The sequence below is a fragment of the Perna viridis genome, chromosome 6, assembly GCF_037379345.1.
Source record: "Perna viridis isolate PV_CMFRI_1.1 ecotype Kerala chromosome 6, ASM3737934v1, whole genome shotgun sequence".
Classification (NCBI taxonomy): Eukaryota; Metazoa; Mollusca; class Bivalvia; order Mytilida; family Mytilidae; genus Perna; species Perna viridis.
In genome coordinates, this window is record NC_142450.1 from 9,624,382 (window position 1) to 9,650,612 (window position 26,231).

At 31.8% G+C, this 26,231-nt stretch overlaps 1 protein-coding gene across 2 annotated transcripts; it reads right to left on the reverse strand.

Annotated features, from left to right (window-relative positions):
* Positions 1-2,224: 2,224 nt before the first annotated feature.
* Positions 2,225-24,579, reverse strand: LOC148613565 (growth arrest-specific protein 2-like). 2 transcript variants are annotated; one of them, XM_088586949.1, is made up of 7 exons: positions 24,373-24,579; positions 19,829-20,051; positions 16,342-16,463; positions 14,321-14,462; positions 10,924-11,060; positions 7,658-7,753; positions 2,225-5,788 (listed from the first exon to the last, which is right to left on the reverse strand). In XM_088586949.1, exons 1-7 carry the CDS (start codon positions 24,418-24,420, stop codon positions 5,603-5,605), a joined length of 954 nt encoding a protein of 317 aa, XP_088443075.1. In that variant the 5' UTR covers positions 24,421-24,579; the 3' UTR covers positions 2,225-5,602. The 2 variants fall into 2 exon arrangements, with proteins under 2 accessions (XP_088443075.1, XP_088443074.1); XM_088586948.1 differs by having other exon boundaries at positions 10,861-11,060; positions 24,373-24,577.
* Positions 24,580-26,231: the final 1,652 nt, after the last annotated feature.

The following is a 26,231-nucleotide window of genomic DNA, read 5'->3' on the forward strand; positions in this document are numbered from 1 at the left end:
ACGGTAAAAATATTTAAGGAAATTGCAAACATAACGATGATGAGGGCGCAATTGTTTTGAAAAAAATGTCTTTCTCCTTTATAACTTTGGACCAAGTGCATTTATTTATAAAATGAAAAGACTTTTATTACCACTGCTCCATTGTCTGACATTTTTCTTTCCGCGCATATGTACATGTATGCAAGGGGATCTATAGCAGACAAAAGCAGAAAGTAAATAGACAAAAATGCACAAGAAACATATTTACGGTTTATTACTCTGTACTATTTGGTATACGGCACGGGAAGGGCTTTTCTTGTTTGTTTTTTTTTCCTTGTCTGTTATGAGTATAACAGCGGCCAAAATATTGGAAAGTCGGTCGGGCATAGTTCTGATCATATTGACATTACTTGAAATGATTGACACCGATAGTCGGCATTTTGGGATAAGATACATGTCCATGCTTCTCAGTATCCACAATTTTAACATGACAGTCACAGCCTCTTCAGTTTAGAAGTTGATTCAATCTCTTTTGTTTAGTTTTGAGACAATCAACTGTTACTAGGAACCATCTGTGAGTCTTTTTTACTTTGGCGAGGAAACAAATTTTCTTCATGCTGAATTTTATTGTACCTACAAGTTGTGCATGATGCATATAAGTTTCGAAAGTACTGATCACTACATATTGCATATACATTGTACTTCGTTGCCGTCTGCGACTTTTTTTCCTCTCTTTGAGAGAGGTTTCTCCTTCAATCACGCATACAGCATATCGATATTTACGATAAATAAAACTGGTATTTTTGTATGTCAGTAATGGAGCGATAGAATTTAAGAAATCAACGTATAAGAAAAATGAAGATTTTAATAAATGGACAAGTTTTTTCCAGAAATATTCGGGGAGGCAGTGTTTTTATCCATGGCTATTTATTTAGTACTTACAGGGGGGATAGTGTGCGAATAGCGTTCACAACTCCAAACGGCTATTTACAGACACGTTGAGAATAGTTTCTAAATTAATTATTTATGAATGTTGTGAATATGCCTTTGTTGTGTAATGAGGGAACATGAAAAAAATTAATAAACACCTCAAATTGCGTTTGCATTGCTTTGCCTTTATACACATGTAGTCAATACAAGAAGTAACACCTTGCAATGAATTCATTCACTCTACACGTTGACGTACTCCCTAACAGTTAGAGTGGGGAAACGCTCTCGGACCTACGTGGGGTCTGGGAGTAGGCCAGAGCGTCAGCACAGCAGCCCAGCCGCTAGTAGGACATACTCTGACCGAGTTCTTCGGTCAGGTACATGTATCCCGAAGGCTGGGCTCCGCCACCAACACCAGTTGGTTCTACTAAACTACTAACATCGACCGTGACAGGCCTGTATTCGTATTCAAGGTCGTTAAAAACCACCAATCATTCATTCATGAATTCATTCAATGACTGACAATTATAAGACTGTTTAGAGACTTTTTTCAGTTAATATTCTTTCTATTTTGAAATAAATGTACACGTACATACATAGGTGGGTTAAAATACAATATGAGGAACATAGATTTATTCAATAATATCTTTATTTCTTATACGTCCTGCGATAATTAAGTTTTAATTTGAATACTTCAAGAATTGCAAACCCACTGAAGTGGATTCCTATTCATCGCATAGCCTTTTGTCAAAAAAAAAATATGCAATTAACAGAAATTATCATTTCAGGGGAAGATACCTGTTAATATCATCTAGTTTTAAGTCGGGTATATTCTTATATCTTGTCTAATTAGATTCCTCCCATAGTGTCTGGTCAAAAGAGAGAAAATGTAAAAACAAATTATTTAGAAATCTGATGTATTCCACTAACGATCTATTGTTGTTTTACTCATATGGGTACATTTTTGGTAAATTTAGAAAAAAAAATTATGCAAATAAGAGGTATTTCCTAATTTTTGGTCTTATGTTATGCAAATAAGAGGAATTTTTTACATAGATAAGATAGGACATGCTGTTCTTTGACTTTCTATGCAATTAACAGGAATATGCAATTAACAAGTACACGATTGAGTAGATTTTTTTAGTGAACTCAATACGTTTTATTTCCATTACCATTTTTTTTTATTATAGTTTATCTCACGCCATGTTCTTTCGAATGTGTATTAAGTGGAGGCATCCTGGATCAGAAATTGAGTGTCCCAAACTTTGGACCACTGCTAATTTGAATTCCTGGTGGTATAAAAGAAATCTCACAGTTATGTTTCAAAATTATTTATTTTTCAGCATCAGATGTCTGTTTTATAATCAACATACTATAAATACATGTAAAGCATTAAAACAAAAGAATCAGCAGAATTTTAGCGGAACATGTAAATGTAAACATTGACAATTTTAATTATCTACAAAATATGTACATGTACAAGTAGTTCAGATAAAAAAAATCAAGGAATTGATTGAGCAATCTAATTAGATTTTTCCCTGTATGTACACAGTGACTGAATGGAATAATTGATAAGTCTAATTTTAATTAGATTGACTTAATTATTGAGCAAATTAACACAAAAGGAATGAATTTGTACATAAAATGAATGTTAGCTCTTCCTTTCAATGTATAAATGAAACTGATAGAATTTTAAAAAGGGTGTCCATGCAAAAAACTGGCAGTGACATGACAAATTTTGTTTCACATTTTATTCACTTCATATCACAAATGCATCTTTTCTCAAAGTTAAATGTTGGTTTTTGATTAACAGCTACAATTAATAAGAAAAAAAAATCACATAGAAAGCATAAAAATTAATTGAAAAAAGAGAGATAACTCTTTCTTGTGCGGAAAATTTGGTTGCTTCATTAGGCAAATGAAAAATAATCATCTGAGCCATCCATTGTTGACTAAAAAAATCCTAATACTCTTTGACATGTACATTTTTCATGACACATTGGGTCGTAAACTTTTTGTTGTGAAACCCATATCATAAGATTTACCTCTTGAAAAGTGAACAAAATACCTTTTTATCCAGAATTTAAAAAAAAATATTTCAAAAGAAATTTTACTATCTTAATTCCATCAGTAAATGGACAATATTCCACGATCAGAAATATCTAATCAGAATTTTTTAATTAAAGTGTGTGTCTGAAATGAAAAGAAAAATGTTAGATTTTTTTATATGAAATGGCCTGAATATTTTTTTTTCCTTTTTAAATTGAATTGAAATATAAAATGGACGGAATGTTCTTGTTACACATCTAAACAATTGTAAATGTCTTGAATGTAATAGTTTTTTTGACCTATGACTGTATATAAGTTTATGACTATTAGGGAATATAGTTCCCTGAGAAAATAAAACAATTGAATATTTACATGTATTGGGCAAAATAGTTTTTCTCTTAATGCTAGAACACGGATGTTTAATTGGACGGAATTTATTTAATCTTATACAATAATAATAAAAGCAAAAAACAAAAAAAAAGAATTTATCACAAGAGCATAACAATAATAAAATATTTCAAGCGTTGCCAATATCTTAACAGATTATGACTCACATTTATACATCAGGTTCAAAATTTTTTTTTTCTTAATTTCAGTTGCTTTTCAGTAAATATTCTAACAGTTTGTGTCCTTTGTCTTGACCTAGAATTCAGTAGGTGTTTACCATGTCACCTAGCCTTCTATCTGTGTAAGTTCTCTTGCATTCATCAAGACAAAACAATATTGGGTATTAGAAACCAGTGACCTTAACTTTAAACCTTTCATCCTTAAACTCCAAGCAGTCTTACATGCCATTCAAGCTTTCATCAATTTAAGTTTCTTCCACATACATCATGACAAACCAACTTTTATGTGACAGAAACTGAGGTAGGACAATAGGAAGATCAGCCAAATTTTACAGTATCCTACTTCTACAAATGACAGGGCTCATGAAGTTGGTCACAAAAACATATCACACACAACTCTACCAAGCATTAGTTCTCCTTCACAGAGGTTAAAAAAAAAGGTTAAAACAGGTATGAGAACTAATCTAAAATGAAAATGATTCACACATAATAATTTTATATGTACTTATATCAACAAAAAACAACAAAATATTTTTTTTTATCTATATAAAGGCAGGTATTCCATGTTACTGAATTCAATGCGACTTACAGTTCATACAGCTTTATCTCTGGTGAAATAAATACTGAAATTGTTCTGTTAACATTATTAAAATGATACAATTGTACAATAAGTGTATCTTACCAAACATGGAGACAAACATACATGTCTGAATAATTGTTATTACACAGACAAAAATATAGGTAACTAGACATATTCTGTGTCAGTTGAAAAAATTACCAGTAATTGACTAATATGTTTCTATAACCTAGAATATTTAAGACATACCAGAAGCCTGAGCAGACATTAATTGAATAGGTTTTCAATACAAACTTTAAGGCACTCTTACATACATCCCATCAATTTAGTATAAGCAAGTCTATATACCAATTAAGGAAGTAGACCTAGGGCACATAACTCTTGAAATCAGTGATATGCTGTATCATATTCAATTTCACCAAAGTCTATTAAGCTTTCATTTGAAACAGAATGAAATCAGTCCAAGTTACTTTGATACTTACATGAGATTGATGTAAAATGCTGAACACAAACATTCCAATGATTTGTAAGAATTGTGTCCCTTACCCTAGGTGTACCTCTTTAAATGGGGCTCAGATCATAACCAACACAATAGAGATTACCTCTCTATAAAAACAGTACAAAAATCTAGAACAAAAATACAACCGTTTTAACAATACTTAGTGAGCAATAGTGGAGGATTCGGGGGGGGGGGGGGGGGGGGGTGGGGGGGTAAAGGGGGTTGGCACCCCTCCTTTTTATTGGGAAAATTTGTCATTTTCGTGTGTAAAATTGACAGAAAAATGGCAAATAAAGTCCTAGCACCTCCCTTTTCAGAGGAACCCTGGCTGGCACCCCTCCTCTTCAAAAAGTCTGGATCCACCCCTGAACTATACCTTCAAAACAGTTGCTCATGAACTTTTTGGATTTACAACCTGCTAATTTTAACAAAAGCTACCTGTAATGAGTCAGGAGGTATAATCATTTTTATAACAATAAATCACTTAAAAGCAAAGATTTATCAAAATCTATTTTAACAATTGCCAAGTGGCTAAGATTGATAACCATCTATTTATAACAATTGCTCAAGAGCACATATTTACATCCATTTAAGTAGCTGTCCATAAGAATCATGCAAAATCTTAAAAATGTGATTACACCCCAAAAAAGGCTACATATTTTTATTTTTGTAATTAAGTTGTTTTATGGGTGTATATTATGAAATGTGTAATTATTCATTTCGATCTGTCTGATCTAAGGAGATAATCAACATTGAAAATCCAGTAGATTCTATTGTATTTAAGTGTCATTTACAGAGTTATCTCCCTTAATTTTGAAATCTACAGTGCATTCTATATAATTTTTATCTCCTATGAGCACAGATTATATATCACATTTTGCATAATTCTTAGCTGGAGTGCTACTTAAATACTAACAATACAAACAACATGAAACAACTTAAGAAATGTATTGCATAGTAAAAATAATAACATGAATTTCAACAACAGAAAAAGTAAACACATCATGAGATAGATGTAGATCGGTATTGTGATTTGAAGTATAGGTATTTATTAGCATCATTAGGAGGTTCACCGTGGATATCCCGTCTATGTTCGAACACTTGTACAGGAATGTGATGTTCCAGGTAATTTTCTAATGTATCCCAACCTCCGCCTACCCGTACCATAATGTGACGATTCTGTAAAAACTACAAATAAACCGAAATATTTTAATATCAAATCATTAAAAGACTGTTCATTTAGAAACCAGACAGCTTCTATGATATGGATGGTACATGGCAAATCTTGTCCCATTGAAATGTTTGTTTCAATATAATGTTTATTATATATATATGTCCAGTAGTACAAAGATCTTTTTTTAATCAACATACAATGAATGACTCAGAAAATTACTTTAAAGTTACCTAAGAAAGCAACCAAATTTTTCAATGAATTACTATGCTTTCTAAGTAATTTATTTCTCTTTTAACCATTGCAGTTAATAAAAAAACCAACATTCAACTTTGAGAAAGGAGTCACTTGCGAAATGAAATAGATGAAATTTTTTCGAAAACAAAATTTCATAAAATAAAACAGATGAAATATTTTCGAAAACAAAATTTATCCTGTGCCTCCCACCCCTCAGTTCAAGAGAGCTTTTGAGCTTATTAATCCAAAGAAAAACCAAGTGTAAGTAGAATTATCTCCCTTTGCACGGGTGCTCCTATAATTGCCTTGATTTATGCATGTGATGAACTCATCTGGCAATCTGGTCAAGAGTCTAAACCTCAGACCAGAAGTATTTCCATCATTTTTTTTACATTTAGTGATGAATATGAAATTATTAAGTGATGTATACATTTTTGACTATAGGATGAGTAGTGAAATAAAATTGCTTCATAATTCAAGTGGCTTTTAAATTTTGATTAGCCTTAGAATCAGAACTTACATGATTTATATGTGTATTATCAGATAGATAGCAGTGAGTTACCCATTGTTTCCTATATAACCAATTTTGATAAATCATATGTGAAATGAATTTGTTAATTCCTTTTTCAGACTTTCCCCCTTAAATTGACTATCAAGAATAACCAGAAAATATTCACTCGTGCAGAGAATGGTTGGCGACTTAAGTCATCAACAGAGTAAGTTTGTGCACCCATGATCATACTTTGTTTACTCTGATAGTCTCTTTTCAATTAATTATTCCGTTGTCTCTTTTCAATTAATTATTCCGTTACCATTAGTAGTAATTAAAACATGATAATAAAAAAAAATTAACAAAACTAACAAACAGATTTCAGATGGGATGATGAAAGAGAACCCCTGATTTTTTAACCGCATGGAATCAAGTTCTTATGCATGTTCACACAATAACATCACCATTATAATGTGTCTAATTACAAAGATATTAACATCAATGAGATTGTGCTTAGGGGATTGAAATTCTACACGACATGGATAAACAGTTTGTCTCTATTTACACAATACTGAATATTATGAAGTTTGTATACCTTTATAAGTGTTCACCAACTTATCAATAATGACATACAATAATATATTTATCAATGATCTGGCAGTTATGTCCAACATACTTTATGGTTTATGTCCAGGTGTTGCCATTTGATGTACGGGCTTTCCTTCTTTTGACTACTCCTTTAAGCTATTGCCAGGAGTTTTTTACTGTCTTTTCGGTCATTTTGTTATTACCCTTTATTGGCTTTATTATTATTTTTGTGGTTCAGTTAAATTATGAAACCAAATTCACCATGAAATGAGAGAGTACACATAAAATTCCTGTGAATTGAACTTATCAAGAAATCATATTAATTTCATCTGAAGCTCACTTGAATTTTATGTGAAACTCAACTCAATCAATTCAGAGTAACTTCATGTGAACAATATTTGCCCAATCAACACCTGAAATAGACTTTTAGCCTTGGCGGACACCATGGTTCTGTGAACATTACATTTTATAGGATAGATGAGTCCTGATAATAATCTTTTTTCTTTTCATCAGTAATTCTGTAAAATTAATGATCATTATAAAGTCGTTTATTAAAAATTATAAAACTCACCCTGATATGTACAACTTTTCCAAAAATGGAATATTTTCCTTCTCCTAGCTTTTTTATGTACTGGTGACATTTACAGTTGAATGCAATCCTCTGAATCTACAAATGACAAAGCAATCATTATTCTATTTATCAAACATAATGTTTGCATTGATGGAATTGTTTTTTTGTTTTTTTGTTTTTTTTTAATATATCAAATTGCTGGGCTTTTTTAAATAGGAAAACATCTAAATGGCCTCTACATTCAAAATAAAACAAAAACTGGTAATCAGAAAACACCTTGAATACACAAAAAAGTACAAAGCTAAGGGGAAGAATAAATTCTGATTATTGTAATTGTAAAAATAGGTGTTATCCATGTACACTGTAACAAAAGGACAATAAGTGTTATCTGTGTACATTGTAAAAAAATTGGTATTATCTATGAACATTGAAACAATAGGTGTTACCTGTATACATTGTAACAAAAGGACAATAGGCGTTATCTGTGTACATTGTAAAAAAAATTGTGTTATCTATGAACATTGTAACAATAGGTGTTACCTGTATACATTGTAACAAAAGGATAGGCGTTATCTGTGTACATTGTAACAATGGGTGTTATCTACGAACATTGTAACAATAGGTGTTACCTGTATACATTGTAACAATTGTACAATAGGCATTATCTGTGTACATTGTAACAATGGATGTTATCTGTGTACATTGTAACAATGGATGTTATCTGTGTACATTGTAACAATAGATGTTACCTGTGCACATATTCAAATACTAAAGAACAAAAACAGTGGTGGTTCCAGATATATTTGTATTCCGAAAGGGGGGAGCACTCCAGTGTGATTTCAAATTTTTTCTCTATATAATCACCTTTAGTCTTTTTTTTTTAATGTTACTTAAGTAAAGAAGGGCAACCATTTTGCTGTACCTATGTGTAATGATGTTTTGGGGGCCAGCTGCAGCCTGCCCTGTGGTGTGAGGGTTTCTTCCTCATTCATTGAAGACCAACTGGTGGTCTCTGGCTGACATGTTCATTCTGGTGTGGTTGTCACTTCGACATATTCACCATACCTATTCTCGTTTTATTTTCAACTTTAAAGGGGGAGGGGGCTAGGGTACCTCTTGGATCTGCCTATGAAAACAAAGGTGTAAAGGAAAAAGACTGCATAATTCATGTAACTTGTCAACAAGTACTCATTACTCAATTATTAAATGGTAGTAAACTTAGCATCAATTACAAAGCTTCATTAATCCCAGTTGGGACTAATTTTTGATATCTTAAAAGACTATAGATCATGAGACTAATTCTTTGTTTAAACAAAATATGTATTAACCATTTATATTAAATCAGTTTTGTCTAAAAAAATATTTTATCTGTCAAATTTTCAGTAGCTTTTTGGGAAAACACCCTATGGTAACAGTAGACAAGATGATATCTACCAGTACTATGATCATAATTCAAGAATTTGAGTACTGCTCAATCAAAGCAATAAGAACTGATCGTTCTTAATTCGTAACTGAGGTGATATCCCTAGAAACAGTAACTGAGGTGATATCCCTAGAAATATAAACTTTTCATTGGAGTTTTGATTCGTTTTTGCTGAAAATTGACCCCCCACCATAAAACAGTTCATTTATAAATATTCTATATAAATACCGAACATTCCCGTTAAGCTTCTTCAAACTCCATTGAACCATTTAGGGGCAGTTGCACTTATAAGAGATATGGACAGATAAGGGGTTCCTATAAACCCCTCCAATCAATGTTTCCTTCGACATCAAGACCTCCTTAATCATTACAACACACAAAATATAAATTCATGTAGCACACTAAATGTCTGTACCCCATGTTTTCTACGATTTAAAGTATCAAGGCAAAGTTAATATAATATCAACAGCAGGAACATTTTTGTGAAACTCGCATAATTCAATCAACATAAATCTTGTATTTGTAAAAAAAAATAAAGTGTAATGACATGATAATGTAGCAGGTTTTCTTCAACTATTTTTTATTACAATATACTGCAGCTGAAGATAGTTATTCTAGATGACACTCAAGTTAATCAAAAGCTACATGTATATAACTTTAAGACTAAAAAAGAACAAATTTATCCATGGAAGTCATACTTAACCTGCATGATTTTGTCACTAAAAATCACACTAACAATTCAGACAAGATAGTTAAGTAATTCTAATGACACTGAACAGATGAGGTCTACTATGTTAGACAACCACACAACAATTATAAATCGAATCCAAATTTATTTAACAAAAATTAGATTCATTCTCAGCAATCAATTAACATGCCAGTTATATAAATTCACATTCACACAAAATTAAACATGATTTAAATAATGAAGGCAATAAAGAAATTCAATTAATTACAAAATAAAAATCTGATCTGGCAGCTGTCTGGCCATTTCCTCATTCTTTATACTGGTATTTACCTTTAGAATTTTCTTAAAAGACACCCCCCTTCACCACTTCCCATGTTGGCAACACATTATTATTTAAAGGTCAGGGAGGTCTAAAAAGATTTAAAGGCAAGAAAATCAAGATTACTGAAAAAAAAAATTTCCCAATTCTAGTGGGGAACACATGCCCAGCTTGCACCCCCCCAATTTTGTAGAGAAAATCACTCCAACATATTTAAGTGTATTATCCAAATCTATTTGTAAACAAATCAAATTAAACCAGATCTTCACAAGCACACATGCTTGTACAGTTTTTGGGACATAACCTACAGTAATGTATACTAACACTTGCAAGCAGGCATTCATGTATATTTTTCAGGACATAACCTATACTACAACTTATAAGAAGACATACATGTAGTGTAATTGGACATGTACATATATAGTTTTTGAAAGTAATCTAGACTAAAACTTGTAAGCAGACATATATGTATGTTTTTTGGGAGATAACCTTGACTAACATTGGTAAGCAGACTTGTAGTTTGGCATATAACCTAGACCAGTATTTGCAAGCATATATTAATGCCTAGTTTTTAGGACCAACACTTTTAAAGAGATATACATGTATAGTTTTGAGGATGTAGCCAGACATTGCAGTTAATTTTTTTTAATCAAAATTCTACTTAAAATCATTTTTCATAGATCATCCCTTATTTTTAAGTTGATGATTTGATGTAATTTATTGTTGTTTTTTTAGATATGATGCCTTATCTACCAATGTTAAAAGCAAAATACCTCAGCATCCAGGTTAGGACCTTTGTTAGACATAGGTCGGACAATCTCAACTGGTTTACTAACTGGTATTTCTTCCTGCTCCTCCTCTTCTATTTCAGTTTCCATTCTGATAATACTTGGAGGTTCCAGTCCAAACTTATATCCAAGTCTAGCTACATCTAGTAAACAGTTGATCACTGATTTTTCATCTGTTTGAGATACTGTAATTATATGTTACATGTTTTTAACACTTCTTCACTGTTCTTTTATACATAAAACCTGCCAATCTAAAGAATTCAGTAGCACTCCAGGTAAGAATCATACAAAATGTGATTCATGGTTGGAAAGCTTTCATACTGTTTTTTTTTGTTTTTGTTTTTGTTTTTTTTTATATTTTGTTAAAAATGTAACTGGGAACAGAAATACAGAAATTAACATGTGGCTTTTCATATAACCCTTGTTCTTAGGAGATAAAACTTATATAGAATGTACTGTAGAATTAAGAATTAAGAATTAAGGGAGATAACTCTGTAAATGACACTAAAATACAATAGATCATTTTCTATGAGCAGACAGATTGTAAAGAACGATAAAACATTTCATCATACAGACCCATAAAACAACTTAATAACAAAAATAAAAATGTGTAGCCTATTTCAGGATTTGCATGATTCATACAAGGACTACTACTTATATACAGGTTTTCCTGCTTCCAGTAATTTGCTGTTAATTTTTCATGATTTTTGTTGGTCTTATCCTGCTGGCAAATGAACAAAGCCATGCAGTACATGATATCAAGAATCTTTTATCTTAAGACTATATGCAATTTAATTAACTTTGTCACGTAATAATAAAGTGAATAAATCTCCCTGGTAGCCCAGAGATAGCTAATCTAGGGGCTCCTGCAAAATTACAGTCCTTAATAGAAGGGGTAATGAAGATGCATGTAAAGATATAAAGAATCTCATACCACTTATAGAGTGCTTGACAGACAAATCTTACACACCCAAGGGTAAATGCATTTAATTGTGTAACTTGTAGTTCTCTTTAAAATACATATTGTGTAATTTCTTTTTTCAGATGAAGTTAAAAGAAACTTTTATTTTTACATACTCTTGAAAAATTTGACTTTGTAATTTAAAAAAATTGGAAGAAGAAACAATTGCTTGGATATTTATTCTGAAACATTCACTGATAAAAAAAAAAAAAAAAAAAAAAAAAAAAAAAAAAAACACAAACCATTACTGCACTTGAATATTTGTTTTCCATTAAACTATTCTTTGATCCAATGAAAAACCATTGGATTATTTTCCAGAAGAAAATGCAGTCCAGTGGAATTTCACTGGAAAAGTATATTGCATTGGAATTCCAGTGTAATTCCGCTGTGATTGTCAGTGGAGTAAGATTTAAAGTTCTCTAACAAGACCCTAAAGAGTTAGAAAACATCTCACACACACTGGGGTCTGAAAATTCCTAATCTTGCAATTTTGAATGGTGTTTGATTCTTTTTCTCAACTTTAAAATTAATTTTCAAATTAAATTTGTTTCTTCAGGGAGACATAAAAATCTAACACTGCTTATACAGTGTGTGACAGCGAAATCTCAGATACCTATGGGTAAGTTACTAAAAATCCAAGTTTTATATCAAGTCTCTGCATAGTCATACCCAAGGGTGTCTGAGATTTTCTAGTCATGTAATTTCTGGTGGTGTTTCATTCTTTTTCTCACATATGTCGTATTGTGAAATCACAAACATCACATGTTTGATCTCATAATGATAAAAATAGGAGTATGTCCATCTCTCTAGTGAGAAATCTTAGCCTCAACACTCGTCATACACTCTTTCTGACGTCTAATCAAGAACTAAAAACAGAAGTCATGTAAAATCCATGAATAAAAAGTGTTTCAGACAAATTCCCTGTCAGACTGACTAAGTACTTCAGCAATGCTAGAGGTTGCTTGTCAAGCCTTTTTTTCCAGACTTTGTACTGTGGAAGAATGGAATTCCAACCATGAACGTTGGAGTAACTGATTAGGCTACTAGTAAAATAATTCAGGTTAACAAAATGAAAAACTTCAAATCAGACAAGAAAAATACATGTATTGCAATTTTAATTCATAAAATGATCCTTTTCGGGAAATAAATAGGTTCTCCTTCAGTATGAGTGGTTTAAATTATTTTTCTACTTATGATGATAAAATTAACTTTCAAAATGTGAGCTTTAGCGAACATTTTAAAATTTTAATTTTACCACAGAGAGTGGATAAATAATTTAAACCCAGAACTGTCTTAAGGAGAATTGGTTTCTCCTATGAAATCTGTAGAAACCTCAGAAACTGTAAAATGGTGGGAAAACAATTTCATCACTATCGGGTAGTTAAAAAGCCATGTGAATTTCTCATCACCAGCTTAGAATGGGAGAAAGCAAGAAATAAGTAATTAATCAGACAGGGGTTGAATAGAAAAAAAAGAAAGTACAAAGAACTGTAATGGAAACAGTATACATCCAATCTGATTCTATATTTACATTCATAATAGGAATATTAGCAGATAATAAATACACATCTGAAAAAAATGTCTGATTCACTTGGGATTAACTATTCCACCACGTTACAGCAATACTACAACCATGCATGTGTCTTTTCACAGTACATTGTATTTTTTTCCAAACCAATAAAATATGCGTGTGCATGATCATACATTTTCCCATGCAACCTGTTGAACATACCAAAGTGGTGCACAAGTTTGGTTTCAAACACTATTTATTAGTCCTACCTATTTCCTGTTAAAACAGATAGTGATTCAGAACCTACTGATTATTAAAATAAGTACAAAAGTTCTTACTTCATAACTTTGTGTGTACCTGTAATATCATACAACTTTGTAAACTTAATTCAAGAAGTTTTTATAGGGAAAAAAAAGAAGAAAAATCGTGGCAAAGGATCATTACATACAAGAACATATAATGATGGAACAATGCTGTTTTTTTAACTGTTCTAACTTGTTAAAAGTGCTGATCTTTTAGAGGTTTTGTGCTTAAAATTACTTATAAATCCGGCTTTGTAAAATGAAAAAATGGAATAATTTTTTTTATTTGACAATGATCATGAAAAAAAAATTCCCATCCAGAAATAGAGATACATTCAAAATAATATTACAAATTAAAAGTGCTTACAATATAGACAAAAAAAATCATAACTAGTCATTTTACATTACAAGAAGTCAAGAACAATATGTGGCAGTCTGTCAGAGTTGTCTTTCCTTTACATGGTAACTGAGTTTAATTCTTCATACATTTGAATTTTTTTTGGCTATTTAAAAAAAATAAAAAACATAATCATGCAAGATATTGTTTAAAAAATATCCAAAAAAAAAAAAAGGAAACATTAAGATCAGACACTAACAAAAAGTTCATATTCTATTCATTTCAACAGACCTTACAATATCAAAGGAAGATAATGAAACTGTATAAATATTTACCAAGATAGTCTGTTTCAAACATGGATTCCTGTTTCATCCCATGTGATTTGCACCATGTTAAGAAATTTGCAGCATTATCCCTAGCAAACCAGCTTCCTGAGGGTGCATTATTCTTACATCTTGGTCCTGAGGGGGGAATTGGCTGAAACAAAATTATATATCACCTGTATAACACAAGATCATAATTATAAATCAAATCTTCATACCCCTTAAATCACAATATCACACTAAATAAAAACGCAAAGCACTCCTATAGAACGTTTCGTCTTATTATTCTGAGCATGCTCAGTAAGTTCTTCCAAAAGGAAAATCTAACACTTTTTTGTAAATTTGATTGAACACTGTTAGAACTTACCTCAAAGAAATACAGACTGAGAATGCTCAGAAATATAGCATAAAAAGACATCTTATTCTATTTAGATAGGATCTAAAAACAATGGAATTAATAGATTTCTACCCCTGTGGTTGATTTAACAAAATATCTTCAGCGTAAAAAAAGTTGTAACGTAACTGGTACGACGCAACAACACTTTGATCTGTCATGAAGTCGGAACTTCTGACAAATTTTACACTAACAATATTTTGTGAAGAGGACAGGAAATTGGAATATTTAAAATATAAATTTTTAACAACTAACAAATGGTATGAAGTAAGGTAAACCTTCTATTCTATGTATTTCTAATGATTTATGGGCCATATATAACTGCAAGCACAAGAAGAATGACTCAAACTCAAAAATTTTTTTATAAAACATTAAAATATCAGCCTGTTGATAGGTTTGTAATAGCTATCAATATTTTACAGTGTTCCAGAGAAATTTGCCCTTTATTTTATAAAAGTGGAATCAGTATAGAAACTGGAAAAACTGTAAGCAAAACTCATTGAACTTGCTTCAATTCTTATACACGGAATCAGTTTTCCAGGCGCCTTGTTTGCTCTTACCATGACTTTTATGTTGATGGAGTATATGGGGCCAACTATTTCACTGCGAATAATGTTGTTTGGGGGCAAGCTGCAGCCTGCCCTGTGGTGTGAGGGTTTCCTTATCATTCACTGATGACCCATAGGGAGCTTTGAGCTGACATTTTTGATCCCAGTGGGGCTGTTTTCTCTTTGATATATTCACCATATCTATTCTTGTTATACTAACAATCAACTCCCCTGACCCCTATGACAGTGAATCACAAGTCCATGTTTTGCTGAGATATCTCGAAAAACATTCAGATCAAAATCTAATGAAAAGAGCTGCACATCTTCAATATTTAATATTTTTTGTGAAAATTTCATAAGTAATGTAGAAAGAGTTATAGATACAGTCATTATAAAAATACTTCATAGATTCTTGAAATTGTGGTTTTGAGGTTTTCAAATCAATGGGATTCTCCTTTTCGTTGGGAACCAAAGTTCATGGTTTGACCTACCTGCGAAAACCACAGAAATTTGTTTCCCAAAAAAAATAGAACTTTCACAGTACCCTATATTCATGAAGAACAAAGATCATGTTTTGCTATGCAAAACCTTCATATTGGTTTGGATCATAATCTAAAATACTTGTATGAGGTGCACAATGGTAATAAGGATTCTCTGAAAATTACCTGAAATTCAATGCAATGTTGTAAGAATTACAGGATAAGAGATAAGTATTCTGTAAAAGTTTCATTTAATTCTATAAAGTGAAGTAGGAGGAGTAATGGATAACAGAAGGGGTGACCTCTTTACCTAATGGAAGTACTGACCAAAGTCAGACACCCCATCACCATATTACTCCCAACTTTGCAAGTGAGGGGTATCAAAATCAGCTTTCAAATACAGGTCTAAATTTACGAGGTTGACAAAGCAGCAATTGGCAAAATTGGAATTAAAAATACACTGAAAAAATGAATTGTAAGGGTAAAATCCAGATTTGAAATAGCCAAAGTCCACTAAAAAGCACAAAAAAAAATGATGTCTGCATTCATGAAACATATGAAAGAATGCAGTGCATTGAAATATACATGTTATTAACTAAGTAAGGGAACTACCTCATCACATGTGCCATTAGCCACACACTCCTCAGCCTTTTTCTGTATAACTTTAGCCAGATGACACAAGTACACACCATTATCTAACACATCCATAAATGTCTCTGCTGTTATCTCAATATCTACAAAAGGAAATTAACCTATCAAATATGATACAAACTCCACGTTGACGTACTCCCAAAGAGTTAGAGTGGGGAAACACTCTCGGACCCATGTGGGGTCTGGGAGTAGGCCACAGCATCAGAGAGCAGCCCAGCCACTAGTAGGACATACTCTGACTGAGCTCTTCTGTCAGGTATTCCGAAGGCTGGGCTCCGGTACCTCCAACTACTAACAGAATCCCCATAAGGGGTGGTCATGTGAGATCCGTAATGAGAGTCAAGACCGTAATAACCCTCAATCATCAAATGTGACACATCTCATGATGCAGAGCATGCTTATAGAGGGGCTGTCTTATAGCCTGGGTAAGTGAAAACTACTATTTGGACAAGTAGTAGAAATAAATTACACTTGCCTGAAGAACAACCAAATTTTATGAATTTTTAATATGCATTAACCTAAGGAAAGCTTAGTTTTCAATTTTCTTCAACTTGCCCAATAGGATTTGAATGTCAAACCTTGTTATACAATGTAATGTAACGATTTTGTTCTTCACAGCTAAAATTTATGATAGGATTAAAAACTGCTTTTTCCAAATATTTTTGACGTGTAAAATAGGACCATTCACTGACAAAACTAAAGTCCAAAGGACTTTCATGTCAGGTTTGTGAGTGAATCACTGTATGGTCTGATTTAGTATTCCAATCAGAAACTATCTGAAATATATTTATCATTCTTTTTCTTGTAGATTCTCATACAATGAAATTGACACCTGAAAGTGACATGGCATTCAACTGACAATGTCAAGTGGTTGTCAATTTCAATATTCAAAGTAAATAAGACTACTGATTACCATATTCTTTCAAAATTGTTGTTTTGAATATAGGATGCCAAAAATAAATGGAATAAAGCAGATAATACCACCCCAAGCCTTTAATCGGCCCTATCTTTGGTCAAAGAATTGGAAGCTAGTTGTTTACAATATGTATATGGAATTTACACTGTTTTAAAACTGTCATGGCCAAGGTCATAAAAATAGACCAAACAATAATGCATATTACATGTATATATGCTAATTAAATTGGTATTATTAATAAAACAAATTTGCAACATCCTGATATATGGTTTCTAGAAAACATGTGAACACCAAAGTATGACATTACTATTTTGTGAACCTTGTCGTACAGGTCAAGTTGATGAAAACTTAACAGCCTTAAAGAACAAAATTGTTACAATTAATACACAGAGTTTGACTTTCATATCTTATCAAGCAAGTTGGTTAAAATTCAACTTGCCCAAATTAAAAACTGGGTTGTCCACAAGATCAGGATCTAATCTAGAGGAAGAAATGAGCAAAAACCTCTCCTTGTTTGTGCTCACTTCATCAATTTGTCTTTGACAGAGAGAACTTTTTGTAATAGATTACTTAGACAAAAATGTCAATACTGTTTTTTTTTTTCAAATAGAATTTACTAAAACTTCTCCATGTCATCAATGTCTAGATTAGGCTCTGAAGATGCTGATAAATAATCATGTACTGTAGATATACTTTTGTATGCAACCACTGCTTATTGATTAATAATCAATGCAACATGGCCACTGTTACTCTGTAAACTTAACAAGGTGTTTCTAGAATGAAGAGGATGCTTACCCTACCAGTGCACCTGGTCCGTACTTGCAGTTTTTAGTGGAGTCTGAGTTGCTCATTTGCTTTTGTTTCATTGTTCATATTATCCGTTTATTGGTTATTAACTGTTTGTGTGTTTATATTTTCTTTGTCTAGCACTTGTCTCTGGATTATGTTCTTTTTATACCCCCAGCAAACAAAGTTTGGTGGGGGTTATAAAGGAATCATCCAGTCTGTCTGTCTATTGGTCCATCTGTCTGCATATGTCCATCCACCAATCCATAAGTCATTTCTTTTCAGCATACTCCTCCTAAACTGCTCAAGAGATTTTGATAAAATTTTACAGGAAGTTTGGACATCATATTAAAATGTGCGTGAAGGAATATATTTACTGTTAAAGCACACAAAAGAGAGGTAATACAATTAAAGGGTTTTTTTATGTTAAAACATCACAACTCCCCCTAAAGGGATTTTGTTGAAATTTTATAGGAAGGTTGGGCATAACATGTAGTTGTGTATGAAGGAACATACTTAGTGTCAGGGCACTCCAAAGAGAGATAATCAAACTAAAGGGTTAACATGTTAAAACCCCCATAAGTGTAACTCCTTAACAGCTTAAGGGATTTTGAAGAAATTTTACAGGAAGGTTGGGCATACATGTACATGTATGTAGATGTGCATGTAGGGATGTAGCCACTGTTGGGACACTCCAAAGGGAGATAATCCAACTTAAAGATCTCATAAGCCCAAATCCTAATTCACTCAAGGGGTTTTAATGAAATATTATAGGAAAATTTGTCATCACATTTGTATGTAAATGTGCAAGACAGAATAAAGTTACTGTTAGAAGACTCGAAAGGGAGATAATTATTTTAATATGCATTAAAGGAAATCAATTGCAATTGCAAACAAATACCCTGTTTAAATCTTAAATTGATGTGGATCAAGTCTCCAATTTCACCCACATAATGCTTCCTTATTAAAAGCTTAGTTGTACAGGTGGATTATAAAATGCTCTCAAAGAAAAAACTTTTTTACTTACTTATTCATTTAACTGCATTTGATATGGGGGTATTCTCATTGAGAGCTTGCTCACAGTATTCCTAGTTTATTCCTGTTTTAATTCTGGCTCCCTTCATTTCCTTTTCTCCATATAGTTTGTATATATGACATCAGATTAAGAAAAAGTCAATAACTGTATTGCATTCTGTTTGTATCACCAATAGACAGATAACTTGTTTAAGACTATTATTGGTTTATCATTTACTGATATTTTTTATCATTCTATCGGCCGAATATCACCTCATACTAAAACATACTTGCAAAAGATAATTGATAAATAATCTATTAAATTAGACCTTGTCAATAAAAAACATCATTATCTGGAGGTCTTGATAGAAGTATGACAAAATTTACAGATCTTCCTGTCTACTTTACTAAAATACTGGTAATAATTTCCACCTGCACTTTAAACGTGTTAACCTGTCATACGATATAGCGATAAAGCGGGTTATATTTGTGGGATGCTAATTTTGGCGTATTTTAGCAGTCTGCCTAAAAACACAAAATTCCACAAAATATTTACTCTGAGCTTACAGTAGGTACTTAGAGCACAACTTAGCATCCACCAAAATTAGGATCGCCAATATTTTTGGCATAGTTCATTGCATCAAAATTGCCAAATCTTACACCCGCCAAAATAATCTCTATAAGGTAATTTTGTATTTTATCATGTTACTGCCTATGGATACAGTTACTTACTAAGAGTTTTTGCTAACCAATCTGATAAATCTTCCTTCAGAGGATGAAGGCTTTCTTCTTGTAATAGCTGAAGTTTCTTTGTCATTTCATCATCTTGCTGATTTTCATCTTTGGATAGAGGCATCAGCCCTGCCTCTTTGCCATGTCCATTCATCATTGGTATAAGCCCACAGTCTCTTTCTACAGTCTTGTTCATGGGAGGTTCTTTTACATCATGTTTGTTCTAAAAAGGAGAACATTTTTTTTTAATTCAATGAGATGAAAATACTTTTAAATCCCTTTCATAGGATGATACTACAAATTTATTATTAAATTCAATACCTATGACTCTAATCTATAGTGACTTACAACTGCAAACAAATACCCTGTTTAAATCTTAAATTGATGTGGATCAAGTCTCCAATTTCACCCACATAATGCTTTCTTGTTAAAAGCTTAGTTGTACAGATGGATTATAAAATGCTCTCATATAAGTGGAATGACTGGTTTTTTTGGGTTTCTTCATTTTTTTTCTTTTTTTGTTTGTTGGTGTGCATTTTTTGTTTTTATTTTGATATCTTTTTTCTGATGTTGATTTTTTCACACTTTACTTGGAATAAAATATTTTATTATTGTATAATTAGATGTAAGTTGATGTCACTGAAAACCTATTAGTACCATGAAATGTTACCAAAAGTGCTATCTTTTTCAACTTCATTGTTATAGTAATACTTAAATATGTGTAAATTTCCATATGAAAAGGAAAGTCAACACAGACAGTCATATGACACCATGTTAAGGAAACAAAAAAATATGAATTGCATATGACCACCAACATAAGTGTCCTTTTTGTATTCTAGAAACAATTATATGCAGGGACGGATAGAAATTGATAAAAAGGGGTTCAGGCCATAGTTTGTTCATTTTCCCCCAAATTGTGCATAAAATTGAGGAAATGTACATATTTAGTTAGAGAATATTAAATTAAATAAGGATTAACTAAAGAAAGGATCCAATGTTTATAATGCACTCAACATCATTGGAAAAAAACTTTAAATGTAATAGTTAACAATCTAAGATTTCCATCTAACCAAATAAGGGTCAAGCATTTGAAAAATGTTTTTATTGTAGCAAATAAACTTACTGACCTATTTAATGTGGTTCAATAATGGATACTACATACAGTATATATTGGAGTAATTACTACCCTTTAATAAATTGTATTCAAGAATCAAAGCTAATAAATTTGAAGTTTAAAAATACAAAATTAAGCAGTAAATTATTTTGTGTAAATTATATCATGCACTTGTACATGTACATGCATGCTGCATACAATTATCATTCAACAGAAAAATGAAGTAAACAAATTAAAATCAATATTTTCATATTGTATGTAACAATTGCATGGTAGTAAATACAAAATAAAGTATATTCATAAAACATGAGTTGTATAACTTCATATCTATACAATTTATAGATCACTGAAAATCATGAAAAGGGGGGTATTGTAAATGGGTTATAATCTATCCTCACAAATGAAGCACTAATCCATTACAGACAGTGTAATAGGGCTGGTTACTAACAGTAAATCGTAATGGTACAGGCACTTTGCCAGGGTGTCTAACTTCACATTCTTGTATGATAGAAAACAATACAAAAAGATAGTTCTGTTAATATTAATTGTATATTGTATCCCAGGACCAATATATCCATTAATTGATTGTACATGTACATCCATTGCCAGAAATTTCATTCATTTTAAGAAATACATGAACATGTAGAGCATTACCAAATTTTCCAATATTTTGCCAACAAAGGCTGTTATGTTTTGTGTGTACTATTTTCATTTCATATTGCCATCAACCCTACAACCTTTCTCATAAATTTGTAAATTGATACATGTTTGTCCAGTTGGGTTCAGCACATCATGTGCCATACAAAAAATTGGAATTTCAGCAGTACTCCATATAACAACACAATTCAAGTAGTGCTAACAATTTTCAAGCTCACTTTTCAAAATCCTGCAGACATTTAACCTTCAATCCTCATTTAATTCCAGAATCAATTCTCTGCATGCTGATACCATCTTTCATATTAATTGAAATTTTACAGAAGAATCACCCATGTCAACAATATCACACCCAGTGCAATGTACCACTAGAATATAATTCTTGTATATTTTTTTTTCTTCTTCAATTTTACTTACCCAGTTAAAAAACACAACAATTATACCACATGTCACCAAATTTAGTCAATAGGTAAAAAGATTGAAGTAAAACAACCATTAGGACTCAGCAGTTTTGAATGTTATCAACATTTAAGTGACATATATATACTTTCTAAGGCTTATCATAAACAGTTGTGTCAAATTCTATTTGAATTAAGGTATATCTTTAGGACCTTTTACTTACTTACGCATGCAGCCATTAAAATTATTTTATAATTTCTTATCAGCAAATAAATAACCCATAACACTTGAATTCCATCTCAGTATATCTCACTACCAAACAAAAAGTCTTTATTTGAAAAAGCTAAGTTCAAGATAAAACAAATATACTTAATATTTATTTATTCATTGTATTATTTCTAGCTATTGGAAATCTGACAACAAATAAAATAAGTTGTTTGCAATGTCAGGATAGCCTAAGAAATATCAGAAAGGTGGCCTGAAAATTGAGGGGCATGCTCTCCAAGAAAATTTTCAAAAATAAAATGCAAATGGCAGCATTCTAAGTTACTTCCAAATGACAAACTACCACCATTTCCAATTTAATTCAGAATCATACATACATGTTACAAGATAGGAATCAAATTAAAAACATAACCTTTGAAGATTTTATTAGCAAGATCATAATACACAAAGCATAAACTTGTACCTGCTCCATTTAGTCAACAATGCTACCACATGTATATTGCCTAATCAAATTTGGTTATGCTACTTGAAGACTATCCCTTTTTTACCATATTTTTTTAAATACAATGTAATTGTTACAAATTTTGGAGAGGACTACCTGAAAAATGTTCATGGTAGTCCTATAGGCTAGCTAAATTTTGTCTTATTTTTCATAACATCGAAGACCAGAACCTTCATTACCATCTGCGGACTGCTTGTTTTACCTTTAAAGTAGTCCTGTTGACCACCAAACAATGTCAAGCACTGTAAAAGTACTTTGGAAAGATCCATAATCTGTAGACAAAATTTGCATTCAAAGTAGAGAATCTAGTTATTTAAATTTAGTTGAAAACAACACATGAAGTTCAAGAGATGCATGTCTGGTACAAACTGAAAGTCAACAAGAATGGTTTAAATAACTCCACTGAAGTTGATTTTTCTTTATTTACTTTATTTATTTCCGCTATCAATATCATCAATAATCACATAATTTCTGAAAACCGATTTCCTCTTTATATAAGGCAGCTTTACCCCATACCGTAAACTCTCATAAAGCATTTGACAAAACAACAAATGCAAGCCCACAGGCACAGATCTTCATTCTTAAGTGTGCACCAAATTTGCATGAATGCACAGGGTATACATTTTGTACTTCAGAACTCATTTCAGGAGCTGTAATGCCACTGAAGGAATTTCTTGACCACAGGCCAAAGTGGTCCAAATATAAAGTGTCAAGCTTTATAAAGTACATATGTATAAAGCTTCAAGCCCATCAAAGACCCTAACTACTAATTCATGTAAGAATAGGCTTATACAGGCTGCTACCAGTGGAACATTTTTTTCTCTGAATTTTCCCATTTTCCACTGGCAGGCAGAATTTTTTCTTTTGTTTGCTTCCAATCCCCATTCTATTTTCTGTTTCCCAGTTATAAATGTAGCAACTTGTTCTGTCTTGATTATAAGTGAAATACGAATGTATTTTCTTTCCAACAATTTAGAAAAAAAAACAAACAAATAAGACATAAAATATCTTTTAATTTTTATGTGGAAGATTCAGGTGCATTTGACATGGGTTTAAGTCTATAACTGACATCTAAGTTTATTTTCTAGGTCTTTATCCATTAAAATGCAATAGCACCATATAAATTTTACTCAAACATGTATTAAAAACAATCCATTTAAATTTCCAGCATATCAGGATGAAAATATTTCAAGACAGACACTGTTTGTACTAGTCCATAACTTTTTGTAGTTGTATCAAATTAAAATATTATTTTTCTCTTCAATATGGAACCATGACAAATCAGAGACATTGCAAGTACTTAATGTGACTTAAGCTACTTGTTCTCTTTTTTTTTGTAATTGCTTCAGGGTTCAACACTAACTTTTTTAGCTAGGTAGCCCAAAGGACTTTCTTATCAATAAATTAGGTAGTCCATAAAATTATCTTGCACCCTGTCTTTAAATATAGTAAAATGTTAAGAATTAATTTAGGTAGCCCAATGGACTACACATTAAAATTTCTAGGTAGTCCTCTCTCACATTAGGGTGGCACAGGACTACCAGACTACTGTTAGTGTCAAACCCTGTGCTTTAAATTTACAACTGCATATTTCATTAAGAACATGTTCACACTTGTTACAATGTACTATCAAAATAAACAAAAACTCACCACGCGACTGTATTCATTGTAATGATCTTCAAAATTAAAGTTCTTCATTTTACAAATATTTTATATTTTCTGTTTACTCAGTGCACCTAAAAATATTCTCTAATCCACAATTTAACACAAATGGATAAATCAATTAAATGTCATCAGCTAGTATAACAACAAAAATGTAAACACCAGACGGTGTGAAGTATTGACTGTGAATGACCGAATTCAAATCAGAATATATATTTAAATCTTCTAAAACTAAATGCTTCAGGTGGTTGCCTATGCATGTAAATCAATTGGTTTTGAATTGTTATCTGTTATTGATGATATAGAGATTTAACCAATACCATCATAAGAGAGGCATTAAATGTATTTGTCCTGACCCCTCAAAACTGTGATTCTGGTCTTACGTACATACTACGTGATCTAACAATTACATTCTACTTTTCTTTAGTTCTTATCATAAGCAAATAATTCAGTTAATATTTACATTTGAAATTTAGTGATTGTACACAATGAAAGAACTAAATTTAACTTTCCGTTGCAGTATTTTTTTTTCCAAATACAGAACACCCAGTACATGTAATACATATCTTCTTAATGATACATGTATAAATATATATAACAACCCATTATATCAAACTCCTTGGAACAGTGCCCACAGACAGACTTAATTAGTTTTGCCATTGGTTCACCCCTATTCTTTGTTCCATAATTTAAAATAGCCATTGCAGAGTTATCTCTAAAATTTATCTCATGATGCTGAAACAACTATAAGTCTAAATTTTATTAGATTTTACGCAAAAATGCTAACAAGCCATTCTCATGAATAATAATGTAACATTTTTTCTTTTTAATTTTGGATATACTTTTGTCATGATATGGGAACTAACAATGGTTCTGTGGAAAGAGGGAATGCAGATAAACATACAACTCGTAGCTACATTGTATAAGACCTCTGCCAATGAAAAAAATGTTGAAGTCCCATAACTCCTTTAAAATCTGTCAAATCTAAATAGGGCATAATATGATCAACTGCAAATGGTGGCTTACAACAACAAATCTATCGAGCAGTTGCAGAGGAGTTGCATCCACAAGTGTGACCAGATGGAAGGACAGACAGACATCAGTATTTCCTCATAATGGCAGGGGACAAAAATAGTCATTTCAAGGACTTGTGTGTATTAAAATACACACTAGTCCACAGGACTTCCATCTGTTCCATTTTAAAAGAATAGATAAGTATGTAATACATGTAAGTATCATAGATCTATAATTCTATCAGTTTTGATATGCATGTCTGCAAGAAAACTGGCTTTGCAGCTTGGTAAAATACCAGTTTACATAGTAAACTAACAAATATTCAGATATTAGTGTCAAACTACAGCCATAGCTAAACAAAACACCAGATTAATACCAGTTCAATGTTTGCTAGTATTTATTGTAAATATGAAAATCTCTGGTGCTTACAATTAGACGAAGTCTTGTAACAAATTGGTGGATGTGTCTATGAAATATATCCCCCTTATAACTCAACTGATGGATGGAAGAAAATTCACATGTAATTGAATAACTCAACCAGAATTTATTTCGCTTCTTTTTAAATGGAAAGATTTTCCACTCAACCAGGTATAGAAATTAGCAGTCTCCCAGTAGCCCAAGGGTACTAGATTTTGTGCTGGGCTACCAAACATTTGGGTAAAATTTAGTTGAACATATAGAAAATATTAAACAAAAATATGGTCTGGGCTACCAGCTTGTATTTCCTTATTTTTACCCCTGTCATCTCTTAAAGCTGTTAGTTCATCATACTTTTCTAATGATATCACTTCACTTAGTAGTAAGAGGTACATGTAAATATGCTACATTGTACA

Excerpts from the sequence above, each read along its gene's own strand:
- LOC148613565 (XM_088586948.1), bottom strand. The coding sequence starts at position 24,420 with ATGAAGAACTTTAATTTTGAAGATCATTACAATGAATACAGTCGCGTG. Across the intron at positions 16,464-19,828 it reads TTGGTTAGCAAAAACTCTTA|ATATTGAGATAACAGCAGAG; the intron begins GTAAGTAACTGT and ends TTCCTTTTGTAG. Across the intron at positions 11,061-14,320 it reads GTTTGAAACAGACTATCTTG|TATCTCAAACAGATGAAAAA; the intron begins GTAAATATTTAT and ends ATATAATTACAG.